The sequence below is a fragment of the Leptodactylus fuscus genome, chromosome 5 (assembly GCF_031893055.1).
Source record: "Leptodactylus fuscus isolate aLepFus1 chromosome 5, aLepFus1.hap2, whole genome shotgun sequence".
Classification (NCBI taxonomy): domain Eukaryota; kingdom Metazoa; phylum Chordata; class Amphibia; order Anura; family Leptodactylidae; genus Leptodactylus; species Leptodactylus fuscus.
The window spans coordinates 168,547,013-168,560,308 of NC_134269.1; the positions used below are offsets into that span (position 1 = coordinate 168,547,013).

General features: G+C 44.1%; 1 protein-coding gene across 2 annotated transcripts in view; it reads left to right on the forward strand.

The window, feature by feature from the left end:
• Positions 1–2,015: 2,015 nt before the first annotated feature.
• The window catches only part of CPEB4 (cytoplasmic polyadenylation element binding protein 4), a 56,817-nt gene continuing 45,536 nt past the window's right edge, over positions 2,016–13,296 (forward strand). Inside the window, exons 1-2 of one of the 2 annotated variants that reach the window (XM_075274720.1) lie at positions 2,016–2,410; positions 2,508–3,940. In XM_075274720.1, the coding sequence (XP_075130821.1) occupies positions 2,828–3,940 (1,113 nt within the window). In that variant the 5' untranslated portion in view covers positions 2,016–2,410; positions 2,508–2,827. The remainder of the gene's footprint in view (positions 2,411–2,507; positions 3,941–13,296) is intronic. The other variant, XM_075274718.1, reaches the window with a different exon arrangement.

The window sequence follows — 13,296 nt, forward strand, 5'->3', positions numbered from 1 at the left end:
AGAGAAGAAGAATGGTGAGAACAGTCAAGGACAATCCACAGACCACCTCCAAAGAGCTGCAGCATCATCTTGCTGCAGATGGTGTCACTGTGCATCGGTCAACTATACAGCGCACTTTGCACAAATAGAAGCTGTATGGGAGAGTGATGAGAAAGAAGCCGTTTCTGCACGTACGCCACAAATAGAGTTGCCTGAGGTATGAAAAAGCACATTTGGACAAGGCAGCTTCATTTTGGAAACAAAAATTGAGTTGTTTGGTTATAAAAAAAGGCTTTATTCATGGCGTCCAAAAAGAAACAGCATTCCAAGAAAAACACTTGCTACCCACTGTAAAATTTGGTGGAGGTTCCATCATGCTTTGGGTCTGTGTGGCCAATGCCGGCACCGGGAATCTTGTTAAAGTTGAGGGTCGCATGGATTCCACTCAGTATCAGCAGATTCTTGAGAATAATGTTCAAGAATCAGTGACGAAGTTGAAGTTACGCCGGGGATGGATATTTCAGCAAGACAATGATCCAAAACACCGCTCCAAATCCTCAGGCATTCATGCAGAGGAACAATTACAATGTTCTGGAATGGCCATCCCAGTCCCCAGACCTGAATATCATTGAACATCTGTGGGATGATTTGAAGCGGGCTGTCCATGCTCGGCGACCATCTAACTTAACTGAACTTGAATTGTTTGTCCAAAATACCTTTATCCAGGATCCAGGAACTGATTAAAAGCTACAGGAAGCGACTAGAGGCTGTTATCTTTGCAAAAGGAGGATCTACTAAATATTAATGTCACTTTTCTGTTGAGGTGCCCATACTTTTGCACCGGTCAAATTTTGGTTTAATGCATATTGCACATTTTCTGTTAGTACAATAAACCTCATTTCAATCCTGAAATATTACTGTGTCCATCAGTTATTAGATATATCAAACTGAAATGGCTGTTGTATACACCAAAATATTTAGAACTAAAAATGATTAAGATTAATAGGGGTGCCCAAACTTTTTCATAGGACTGTATAAGGTCATAACCCACGTTGTGGAAACGTTTTCTGCGTTTTATTGAGCCATAATCAGGAGTGGATTTAACAGAAGGGAAATATCTAGCTGCTTCCGTTATATTTTCCATTCCTTTTCAAACCACTCCTGAGTTTGGCTCAAAAAAACGCAGCAAGATATGTTACGTTTCAGCAACATGGGGCCTTAGCCTGAGACCTTCCTTCCTATGAATCCACTTCTGGTTACGGTGCCACTTAGTTTGTGTCGTCATCCGCCACTATATTGTTTCCTGGAACTGGTCTGTACTATAGGGTAATCGTACAGATGCTCGGTACGAGGCTTAACTTACATTTATGTAACAATTAAACACTGAGGTTATATAGCTGTGCAAAAAATACAGCGTGAAACAGCAGTAAATTGCAAAGTCTGAACCAAGTCTTAATTTCTAAACCTTGGTTCCCTTTACTTGGGCTTATTCCTACCTCTGTACCTGACACTAGATTTTATTGTATACAAATGGAAAGGGAATTAGATTTTTTTTGCAATAATTCTTAGTATTATACAGAGATAATAAACCAGAGATTGTAGAACCCTAGTGTGTATAAGTATGTAAGGTGCTGGATGTCAGTGCGTCAGCAGGTCTATGTGTAGCTGTAATCCAGCAAGTGCTATGTGTAAATATCCTGCCCATCTCCAGCAGACAACACCCAAACCTCCTCTGGCTGACCTCATTAGACGCACTGTACACATGCCTCCAGCACTGACCTTACTGGGAGGAGCTATGATAAGTGACCTTCATGGGAGGAGTCAGGCTCCCCCTACTGGGGTGGCACCACGTGATGCTAGCGTCAGCACTGCCTGCTTCCTCTTTTGACCTTCTAGGGCGTGGCTTGTGCGGCACTAGCGAGAAGCTGCCGGTCAGGCATAACTGTGACCCCGCCCACCCCCGTCCGCCTTCGCCTTGCCATTGGCCGTTGCTAAGCCGGGGGGTTGCTCTATGTCTCCCGAGTACGCGAACCGGAAGCGCCTCTTGCTCCAGCTGGTTGTCATTTCTCTGTGTGCTCGGTCCTGACTAGAAGGACGGGGAGGAGCAGCGGAGACGGACAGAGCCTGGCGAGAGACGCACGTAGAGGGAGCAGAACCCCCTCCCCCCGCTCCCCGAGACCGACACAGAGAGCCCGTTCTTCTTGCCCTCGTCCATCCAGTCAGTCAGTCAGCCGCTGCCCTTCAGCCTGTCTGCTCTTCGTTGCTGTCACCGGGGCGGGGGAGCAGAGCCAACCATATGCTGTAATGTCACAGAGACTGGGAGGCGAGCTCCTGCGCTAGGCACACATCGCCCCTCGTCTCTGGTGTGAGGCAGACGACGCTCTCCATCTCCCTCCTGTCGCTGCTGTCACTGAAGTGCTGGCTTCATGAGGTAATTATATGGTGGATGGATGGATGGATGATGAGGGTTGTGTTCCTTCTAGAACGAGACGTCATCTTACTGTGTCTTTTCTCTGACTGCTGGGCAGGGTGCTGAGAGGAGGAGGAGGACACACGAGCAGCCAGGAGCAGAGGAAGAGCACCGCACCGAGGCCCCTGCTATTCTAATGACAGCTCCCCATTGATCTGTGCTGCTGCTGCTGGGGGAGAGGCACCAGGCGCAGCCCAGCTTCACTAAACCAAAGAGTCATTTGGTAGATCCCACCCCTCCTTCCCTCTTGAGGGGGCAGATCTGTGTCGTACAGGGGGCCGCAGTCATCCCTCTGGAGATTTGTATGCACTAAGCACAATTTGGCAGTAAAGGAAAAAAAAACAACAACGCTCTTTTTGCCCTTAAAATTAGTAATAAATGGGGGATTACGGGTTCGGAGTGCTGGTGCAGAATAACACTGGGAATAAGTCGGCTTTTCCAGTCAGGTTTCACCCACATCTGCAGCCTCCTCATCATCACCAGAATGCCACCCCGAGCCCTGCCGCCTTCATAAATAACACCGCTGCCAATGGCAGTAGTGCTGGCTCAGCTTGGCTCTTTCCTGCCCCCAATGCCCATAACATCCAGGATGAGATTCTGGGCTCCGACAAATCCAAATCTCAACAGGAACAGCAAGAGTCCTTAGAAAAGCAGCAGCTTTCTCCCAGCCAAAGCCAGGAAGCGGGAATCCTACCTGACCCCGAGAAGGTGAAAGCTGAGGAAAGTCAAGGAGACAGCTCCTCGGAAAACGGCAAGGAGAAAATAAGAATTGAGTCTCCAGTCTTGACAGGGTTCGACTACCAAGAGGCATCGGGGCTGGGGTCTTCAAACCAGACCCTGACCTCCTCCGCATCCCCCCTGACAGGGTTCAGCAATTGGTCAGCTGCTATTGCCCCTTCTTCTAACACTATCATCAATGAGGATGCAAGTTTCTTTCACCAGGGAGGGGTCACGGCTGCTTCGGCAAATAATGGTGCTTTGCTGTTCCAAAATTTCCCTCACCACGTGAGCCCTGGCTTCGGAGGTAGCTTTTCTCCACAAATTGGACCCATGTCACAACATCACCCCCACCACCCACATTTTCAGCATCACCATAACCAACACCAACAGCAAAGGAGGTCCCCCGCCAGCCCACATCCACCCCCATTCCCCCACAGAAATGCTGCTTTTAACCAATTACCCCATTTGGCCAATAATCTCAATAAACCTCCTTCCCCATGGAGCAGCTACCAAAGCCCATCGCCTACACCATCTTCTTCATGGAGCCCTGGTGGTAGTGGATATGGAGGATGGGGTGGCTCCCAAGGTAGGGACCACCGTAGAGGACTCAATGGAGGAATAACGCCCTTGAATTCCATCTCGCCCTTAAAGAAGAATTTTGGAAATAACCACATCCAGTTGCAGAAGTATGCCAGGCCCAACTCTGCCTTTGCACAAAAATCTTGGATGGAAGACAGCCTGAACAGAGCCGACAACATATTTCCTTTTGCGGTGAGCATATATATGTGTGTTTTGCATGTTTGGAAATGTGATGGGGATATATCTAACGTCTAGTTACCATTCTATGTTTTTAAATAAGGCCGGTCCTCTTTCCTGACATGTCTGTTAGTAAATCCTTGGATTCTTCAAAAATGACAACTCTGGAGCTTCTCTACTCATAACTGTGTGCTGTTATTCCTTTTGAAAGTGTGTAATTTGACAACTGGGTGTTACCATTCCTCTTATTCCTAGGGATTTGTCCCTAGCAAGGCACTGATTGGTCATGCAAGCCGTTGTATGGGCACGCCCCCAAGTGGTGACATCCAGCTTTCAAAACAAGAATACATTTCTTGGAGGAATAACAGGAACACACAATGTGGAGTACTAAGAAAAGATGTTCTTGAGTTATTATGATGAATAAAAGGATGTACTAAAATACAAGCCAGGAGAGGTGACAGGTCCTCTTTAAGGTTTACTGTACTCTTACAACATATGTGACATGTTAAATGAGGTTCTCTAAGGAGCCTATGAATTAGTTACTTACTCTGTGGTTTTGAGGTAGCAAATCGGGGAAGGGGTCACGAGATTGGAATTAGCCCCTGGGTCTCTCCAGCCCCTCCTTTCTTTCCCATTTACACCATTATTTACTTGTGCTATAGGGGACTAGCTTTACTATTGTCTGCCAGCCCCCAACATAGCACTGGTAAATAGTAGTGAGGAGGGGAGGAACCTGGGTGCTGGTTCCAGTCATGTGACCCAGGGTTGGAATCGGCGTGGAAATCCTTGGTACTGCATCTAAAAACCTCAAGGGAAGTAAAAAAACAAACACCTAGACAAACCCTTTAATAATGCATCATGCCGTTTTCCAGCTCCAACAAAAATGTATGTGTGTTCACAAACACCCCAGCAGGTTAGACTGGTCATAGAGGTTTCTCTCAAGTTGTGACAAATGGGAGGTTTTGTGTGACATCTACATATGTGATGTCACAGATGCCTCCATTTTCACTGGCGCAGCACTGGATATGGAACATTTGCTATTGATAGATGATTGTACATATTCCCAGATTTATTACATAGTAGATAAGCAAGAGCCGAGGAGGAGGAGGATGTTATGCAGCACCGTGTCCTGTGCTGGTCCTAGCATATGCAGCATTCATCAGTCCTGCTTCTCACATTTCCATTTGGGTCGGATGCCATCGCTGGCAGTATCAATCGTTGCGTCATGGTTGACCTTGAAATATTGCAGCAGAGCTTTAGTCCTTGTCCATCGCTCAGCACTTGTGCCGTTTGGTGATGGGCTCTGTACATTGCAGATATCACATCAGCTCCTGGCAGCGGCCCATAGCCTGAGTCCATTTAAAAATAGACAAGGGATCCTTTATTGTTTCCAAAACAGACGTTGCGGCTGCAGATTTTCAGGTCAGCTGATAATGCGTCTCTCCTCAATGTGATCCATTCGGATGGAGGTTATTTATATCTGTGGTATGCAAGAATGTGCTAGACACTGCTCACTGCATTCCTCCAGCTTCATGCCGTACACACTGTGTGATGGATTTAGGATTTGTACACATCGGATGCAAGCCTGTGCCAAATGACAAACCCAGCAATACTGCATCTGTATGCAGGCCTTACACCTACAACGTATTGTTCACTGCAGGTACTGTAATGACACGTCTGCTGCAAGGGACACCAACCCTTTACTACAGCACAGTGGATTTGTACTATTTTGTGGTCATTTTTATCACCACCCATACTGTGATATATTACACATCTAGTATACAGTATACTAGTACATGTCTCAAGGCGACACAATGAGGATGAAGGTTTTGTACCCGTGACCCTCACTGTGCATAGTATAAGTGTTATATGCAGTAGTATTCGCAATCTGTGTCTGCAAGCCTGCAGTAAATTTCCAGCAGCCGCGGCAGTCAAAGGGTTACTATTACTTTTATTATATATTGCAATAGATGAAGGCTCTCTTATAACTTGCTTATCTGCACCAATGACCTTTTAGTATGGATGGGTCGTTGGCGGCACACATCACTTAGATTGGTATTCTAACATGACCAAATCATTTTTCTCAAAAGTGACTACATGCAGATATATATGACTAGTATTTAAAAGAAAAAAAGTGGTTTTAAAAAAAAAAAAAAAAAAAAGTAACGCGTTCTTACGTTATGGATGTAAGTAAATGGTGTCAGTAAGCTTCTTGATACTGCTCCAATAGTGTTCCATTATTTTGCACTTTGCTTGCCCATTGGTTCCTAGTTTTGCACTACAGTCCTGATGATGGACCACGTGAGAAGGTGCACGGTAAGCTTAGAGTCCCTCACCATGCTGCACTGCAGCGTCCACAGGTCCCATGTTCACTGCTACTTTTAGCTAATATTTCAGGATTTTATTAACTTATAGATTATAAAATGACTTAACGAGTTTTATATTATTGCATCAATACCCTGCAAACTATTGTAGAAAGTAGGTTGCTCCTGAGGAACTGCTCTTGGCAGGCCATTTGCCAGTGCAAAATTTTTTTCATTGTCCAACCCATTGTCCCATTTCATTGTCCAAAAAAAATCTAAAATTGAAAATGAGGTGGCATTACTATGGGTCTTAAAGGGGCTATTCCCTGAAATGAAAAAGAAACTGCAGTGAGTCACACCAATATGATAACACTATCAAAGCAAACATGTACTGCAGTGCCATCGTCACCTTTTTAGCCTCTGTTCTCGGCCCTCTACTGCACTTCTCAGTTTCTGTGGGTAGGCCCATGCTTACACCATGTGGTTGTTAAAGGGATTGAAGGTTTAATTTTTTTTTTTTATTTAATAGCGCTGGCAATGAGGCCATAAACATAATAACCCAGTCCTCTCCTCTCTCCTGTACCTAGCATCGGCATTACTATGAAATAACAGAATTGAATGGATAGCCCCTCCTAAGCCTTTCTTAGGACTGCATGTTAGTCTGGCCTTTGCTTGCCCTGCTCCCCAGATACATGATCTCTATGAACTGCTCAAGCACAAAAAATGAAAGTGAAACTGGGCAGCACTTCACAGGGACCTGCAAACAAGCAAGCAGAGGAGTGGACAAATTATGTCCACCATCTCACAGCTGTTGGTGGTCATTGCTATGGCAACCAGATACAGGAAATACTACTTATCATGGGGGACTAGGTGAGCATAGATCTTGGTACCTGTGTATTGAGACATGTTTCTTTTAATGGGGTTACCCTTTTTCTACGGTAACAGATCTCAAACAGCCTCTCTGTGGTGTAATCCTGCAGTCTTTCAGTCTCATACTTGTTTCCATTTTCCACTATTTTGTGCTAATGTCCATCTGATAGTATAGACAGAAGTAGAAGACTTATAACTGCAGGAATAGCCTACACAGTTTGTCTGTTACTATGGAGATGCATAGGAGCTGTAGAAACTAAGCAAGTATTCATTCACTCTTCATTTTAGATATATAACAATAATTAAAAGAAAAAAGTTTTATGCTGTACGAAACCCCTAACAGTACTGAATAAATGTGCTAAGATTTTATTGTAAGATATGAAATGCTAATAAAGTATTACATGTCTAATACTGAGACCACAAGTTGCAGAAATGCCTTGCTTTGTGTTAGAGATTTTACTGCATTTTTTTTTTTTTTTTTTTTAAGCCAAAGTCAGGAGTGGATTTAGCAGTAGGGAGAAGTGCGTGCTCTACATTTCTCCTTGACTTTCTTAAACAAAAAAAAAAGTGATGAAAAATCAACAAAAAAAATGCAGCTTTTCTGCAACATATGGCCTCTGTCTAAGGCTGAGGTCCCACGTAATGAGAAGCAGCGTTTTTCACAGAAAGTCCACCGGGTTTTCCTTTGCGGACTTTCTGCTTCGATTATATCTATACAGAAGACGTGTTAGGTTTAATTGACATACCGTGATTTGCAAAAACTTGACTTTTTTTTTTTTTTTTTAGAAATTGCAGCAATTCTGCTGCAGACTTTTCTGCAATGTGTGTATGGGATTAGCCAGAATCCCGTCCTCTTTGCAGGTATAAAGAATATAAGCTACTATACGCAACGTCTTTGCAGTGTTGCTGCCTCGGCCTAAAGGAGTTACTGCAGCCTGAAGACTCGAGTAATCTGAAAGACTGGTTGGCATTGATGTGCTGCATAGGAAAGGAAGTGTATCCATAGTAACCTAATGAGCCGCTTATTGCAAAGCTAAGTCGGCATAGCAGAGAATGGGATGTAGCTGGGATGCAGTCACATCGCAAGTTATGTTGGAAAGATTTTCAGAAAATATAGGTTTAATATTGTCACTGTGGTTAATAAAAATAATACAGTGCTAGAGAAACACGATCGGATCATGTCACAACTGCCTGGCTGTTTGTGTCGGGCCTCAAATACATAACCACGTGAAGGATCCGATCTACACAACGAAATGTAGCTGCACAGTATTAAGTAGTTTGGTTGCATCAGCGAATATGGTCGTGCAGCAATCCAGCAAGAATATGTCTGCGTTAGCCCGACTCTTTTGAATTGACTATTTGTGCCATGTTATGGCGTCTTACAATTGAAGAATGTATGGAGCACTAATAACTGTATGCGTGAGCCTTAATGCTGGTCATGTACATCTTACTTGGGCCAGACATATTCTACCAACCACTCGGCTCAGCTTGGCATACATGTTTGTTTCATTTAGGGGACAGGGGTGGTCATTGATTGTTTTGGTCCATACAGTGGCCTAGTGCTGCTATAGGAAAGGTTAGCTTATGGATGTTGACATTTCTTATAGGAATGATCTGATATTTTTCAGCATTGCACATCATTATACATAAATTTTGGGAGGTGTAATACTGTAACCTGTAGTGCTTGTATGACTTCTGGCTTGTCCTATGTTTTTGGCACCAGTAACCAGCACAGCTTGCTGGTGCCGACAAATCTCTTCCCTCTCAATATAATATATGTTACACAGGGCAGGTTTTGTTTGCTTTGTGGGCCATAGCATAGTCACTTTAGAGATTTCCAAGCAGTCACCTACTATAAATAGAAGGTGCTACATTGTCTTCACAGCTGATGCCAGCCGGGGGCCTGTAAACAGGAACGCCAAGCTTCCAACCCTGGAAATGGAGGATCCAAATGACTATAGACCTAAAGTAGCACATCTGACTCTAAAACTAACCGCATTGGTGGCTTGGTAATGGTGGGGACGAGAGAATATACCGTAATACCAACTGTGCCAGAATTGGTGGAGCAGCGGCTATTAACATATAAGAACTGGAGTTGGTGGACAGTGACATTTTCAGGGTTTTTTTCATAAATGCGGTTTTGAGAGCTATAACATTGAGGGTAATAGACAGTCACTGCGTACCCTATAGGAGGTCCAGCTGCAGTAACAAACATCCTCTGCTTCTGTAGCTACTTCAAAGCTAGTACACAGGGCACAGTATGGCGTGTTTTGGTCCTAATTGTGACATGGGAAGCCACGTCAGAATAGGGCCAAAATGCACCTGCCGTGGCTTCCGACAGTTGCGGTTTTCCACTCCGGAGTAGGCCCAAATGAATGGGCTTAGTCCAGTGGGTGTTGCTGTGAGGTGGATGCCGGGGCTGACTCAGCTGCGGAATCCACCTGAAGAAAGGGCAGCTCGCTTCTTTTTTTTCAGGAGCAGGAACAAACTGCTCGCGGAAAAAAGTAAGCTAGCAATCTACATAGACCTCTATTGTGAGGAGACGGATTCTGACGTGGATTCAGCGCCAAAATCCACCCCCTCTTGCCCCGTGTGAATGATTCCTAATACTGCAAAGACGTGTGTGCATATAAAAAAAATATATATATATATATATATATATGTCCTTGCAGAGTTAAGGGTGGACCACCAACACATATATAGCCAACAGGCTTAAATGGGGAATTGCGTTAAAGTGCAAGTTGTCATAGGTGAAACCATTCTTAAATTTAGCAATGGTTATCTGACTTGAATGTTGGAGTAGAGGTGTAACCTTTCTTTATAATCCAGCCTGTTTTATACTCACATTGTCATCTACTAAAGCTGCGTCCCTTCAGGGGGTTTCTTTTATTTTTAATAGTTGTAAAATCCTACATTTGAGAGCCATGGTTCTTTTTGGTTTCATAGGAGAAAGTGACGATCTTCCAGTTGTACCTATTTTTCCAGGTCCCTTGACAAGGCATCTTTTATTACGGATTATCTATTTAATTCCATTACTACACCCAGAATCCATTAGATGACATGTTAAGATTTTTTACCCTACTACTTCATTTAGCCTTTTTTGCTTTTCACCCACCCTCCTCATTTTTCCGCCTATGATACTCCCTGGTGTATCTAATAAAGGTATGTGTATGCATCTCGGTCTATTACTAATACATGTAGAGAAACAAGTTCTAGCAGTTGTCTATTACTGGCAAGCAAAGCTTGCCGGCAGAAAGAAGCCATTAGTCAGCAAGTCCAGTATCTGGGAGGGATTTCTGAATAAGACATGTTGTGAAGTAAAAAGTTGTACTATTAAAATAATAAAATATGGATCACTGTCATATCCTACCCGAAATATCACTAAACAGTAGAAATAGAAAAAAAACAGTCTCAACGTGATGCCATGCAGTGGTGAGGAAAAGAAAGGTGGTATTACAGTACAGGGCCCTGTAGTCGTATTGGTGTGGAATATTTCCCACCTATGCTAGACAATTGAGACCTTTTACTATTTAAAGAGGACCTTTCATTTTTTTGGGCACCTGCATTTATTTATACCGCTAGAAAGCTGACAGTGCGCTGAATTCAGTGCACTGCTGGCTTTCCCGTTATGTGCCCCGGTGCCCTTACTGATATCTCTTCACTGTCAGAAGGGTGTTCCTGACAGTCTAGCTGAGAACGCCCCTCCTGACAATACTGTCCATCGCGCTGTACTGTCAGAGGGGGCGTTCAATACTGCCTTGGAAAGATACTGAGCGGTGAGGAACTTCCCCACCTTCCTGACAGTACTCGCCCATAGACTAGTACTAAGGCTGGTCTTACACGACCGTACTGATTCTACGGTCCACGTGTTGCTGATCGCCAAAATACACTCCGCAGATGTCCGTGTCCTGCCGCACTTGCCCATAGAGTTCTATGGGCGAGTCTGTGCAGTGCCGCAATTCACGGCCATTACAGACATGCTCTATAAATTGCGGCCCGGCCACAACACGGATAAAATATCCGGTGGTGTAAGAAGCCGCATTGAGTATAATGTGTCTGCAAATGGTCTGCAATTGAAAATCATCAATTGCGGACTTGCATTACGGTCGTGTAAGACCAGCCTAAGGGAGCGTTCCTCAGTGCTCAGCATCATCACTGGTTGATAAGGAACACTACAGAGATGTGGACAGTACTGTCAGGAGGGGCATTCCTCACAGCCCAGCTAGACTGTCAGGAACGCCCTTCTGACAGTGAAGAGATATCGGTAAGGGCACTGAAACCAGATTATGACACTTTTTTTTTTTTTCCTTTCCTGACGATGGTAACATTTTTTCCTTTTAACGTTTCAATATGACAGTGCGGTCTGCCATCTTGCCTGTGCTGTTCTTAACATTATCTAGGTGTTTGGAGATGTTCATTGGGAGAAACATTTTATGCCACTTTCCAGGTGGCAGCTGCTTGAAGAGACCTGTAGCGTTTGGCCAATCCTAGTTCTCCTGTATTCACTTAGCTACAAGCAATCTGTGTGATGTCCCATGGCCTGTGAGGTAGAAACCGCACTCAGAGCACCACTGTGTCTTCAAAACAGAGGGTCCATGGGGGTCAGATTACTGATGATATTCTTGAAAACCTAATAGTTTATACATTTTCAGGGATTATACCTTAAAGTGCACTTCTACACTGATTATATTTCCTGAAAATAAACAGTCGCTGCTGTTTTGACAGTTTGCTGACAGCGCTGTTCACCTACTTGTATCTCTGTGCCAAACAGGAGAAATACAGAAAATGCATTAAAAGATACAGAATAAAATCTAAATATAATAGATCCAGGTGTGCAAAGATCATGGATATCGCAAGCAATGCTTAAAGTGATATTTCCAGTTGTGCAAATTACTGAATAGATGGAACGAACTGCTCCCAAGTCCTTCACCCCAGTGCTGCCCTGTGGTGTTCCCATAACTTTCCCTATATAAATTGTAATACTAGTCAATATATTCATCACTAAACCTTAGCAATGTTATAACTAAGGCTTCTTTCAGATGGGTGTAATACAAGTGCTTTATTGCTCCTGAATTATGGGTGTATCAACTGAAATTTCCAGGGCTCATGAGACTTGATTGTAGAGCGCCATAACTGAAGAACCAAAGGAGGTGTGGGGGTTGTGTCCATGATATCGGTGCACCAATTTTACACCTGTGACACAGTGGCAAAAAACTATTAGAGATAGTTCACACGGGGGGGCGTACGGGCGGATTTTGGCACCCAGAGTGACCCGGGGATCCGTGTCGCTCTCGGGCCAAAATCTGCCTGCCACGACTGTTGCGGCTTCCTACAGTTGTGGCTTCTCCCTCTGGAGTAGGTTCAAATGAATGGGCCGACTCTGGAGGTTGCGCCGCGGAATCCGCCTGAAGAAAGGGCAGCTCGGTTCTTTTTTCCCGGTAGCGGCATGTTGCCGCTAGCGGTCTACATAGAGCACCATTGTGAGGGGTGGATTCCGTGCCAAAATCCTCCCCCTCTTGCCCCGTGCGAATGGGGCCTTAGGGAATTGCTTTATCAGCCATCACATAATAGATCTATTTTAGATGTCTTATATTCCTTGCATGTACTGCATGATGTCACAAATAGTTCTGCTGCCCAAGGTTATGTCAGTGTCTTTTGTGACAAGATGTCACTCTCGAATACGCTTACAGGTACAAGCTAAAGACTTCTATATACAGTGTTTGCCAAAAGTATTGGCACCCCTGCAATTCTGTCAGATAATACTAATTTTAATCCAGAAAATGATTGCAAGCACAGACTCTTTGGTATTAATATCTTTATTTATTTTGCTTGCAATGAAAAAAACACAAAAGAGAATGGGGAAAAAAAGTTAAATCATTGATCATTTTACACAAAACTCCAAAAATGGGCCGGACAAAAGTATTGGCACCCTCAGCCTAATACTTCGTAGCACAACCTTTAGACAAAATAACTGCGAACAACCGCTTCCGGTAACCATCAATGAGTTTCTTACAATGCTCTGCTGGAATTTTAGACCATTCTTCTTTGGCAAACTGCTCCAGGTCCCTGAGATGTGAAGGGGACCTTCTCCAAACTGTCATTTTGAACTTGTTTGGATGTTAGTCGAGGTTCTTTATCCACCATCCTCACAATCTTGCGTTGAAATCTCTCGTCAATTTTTCTTTTCCATCCACATCT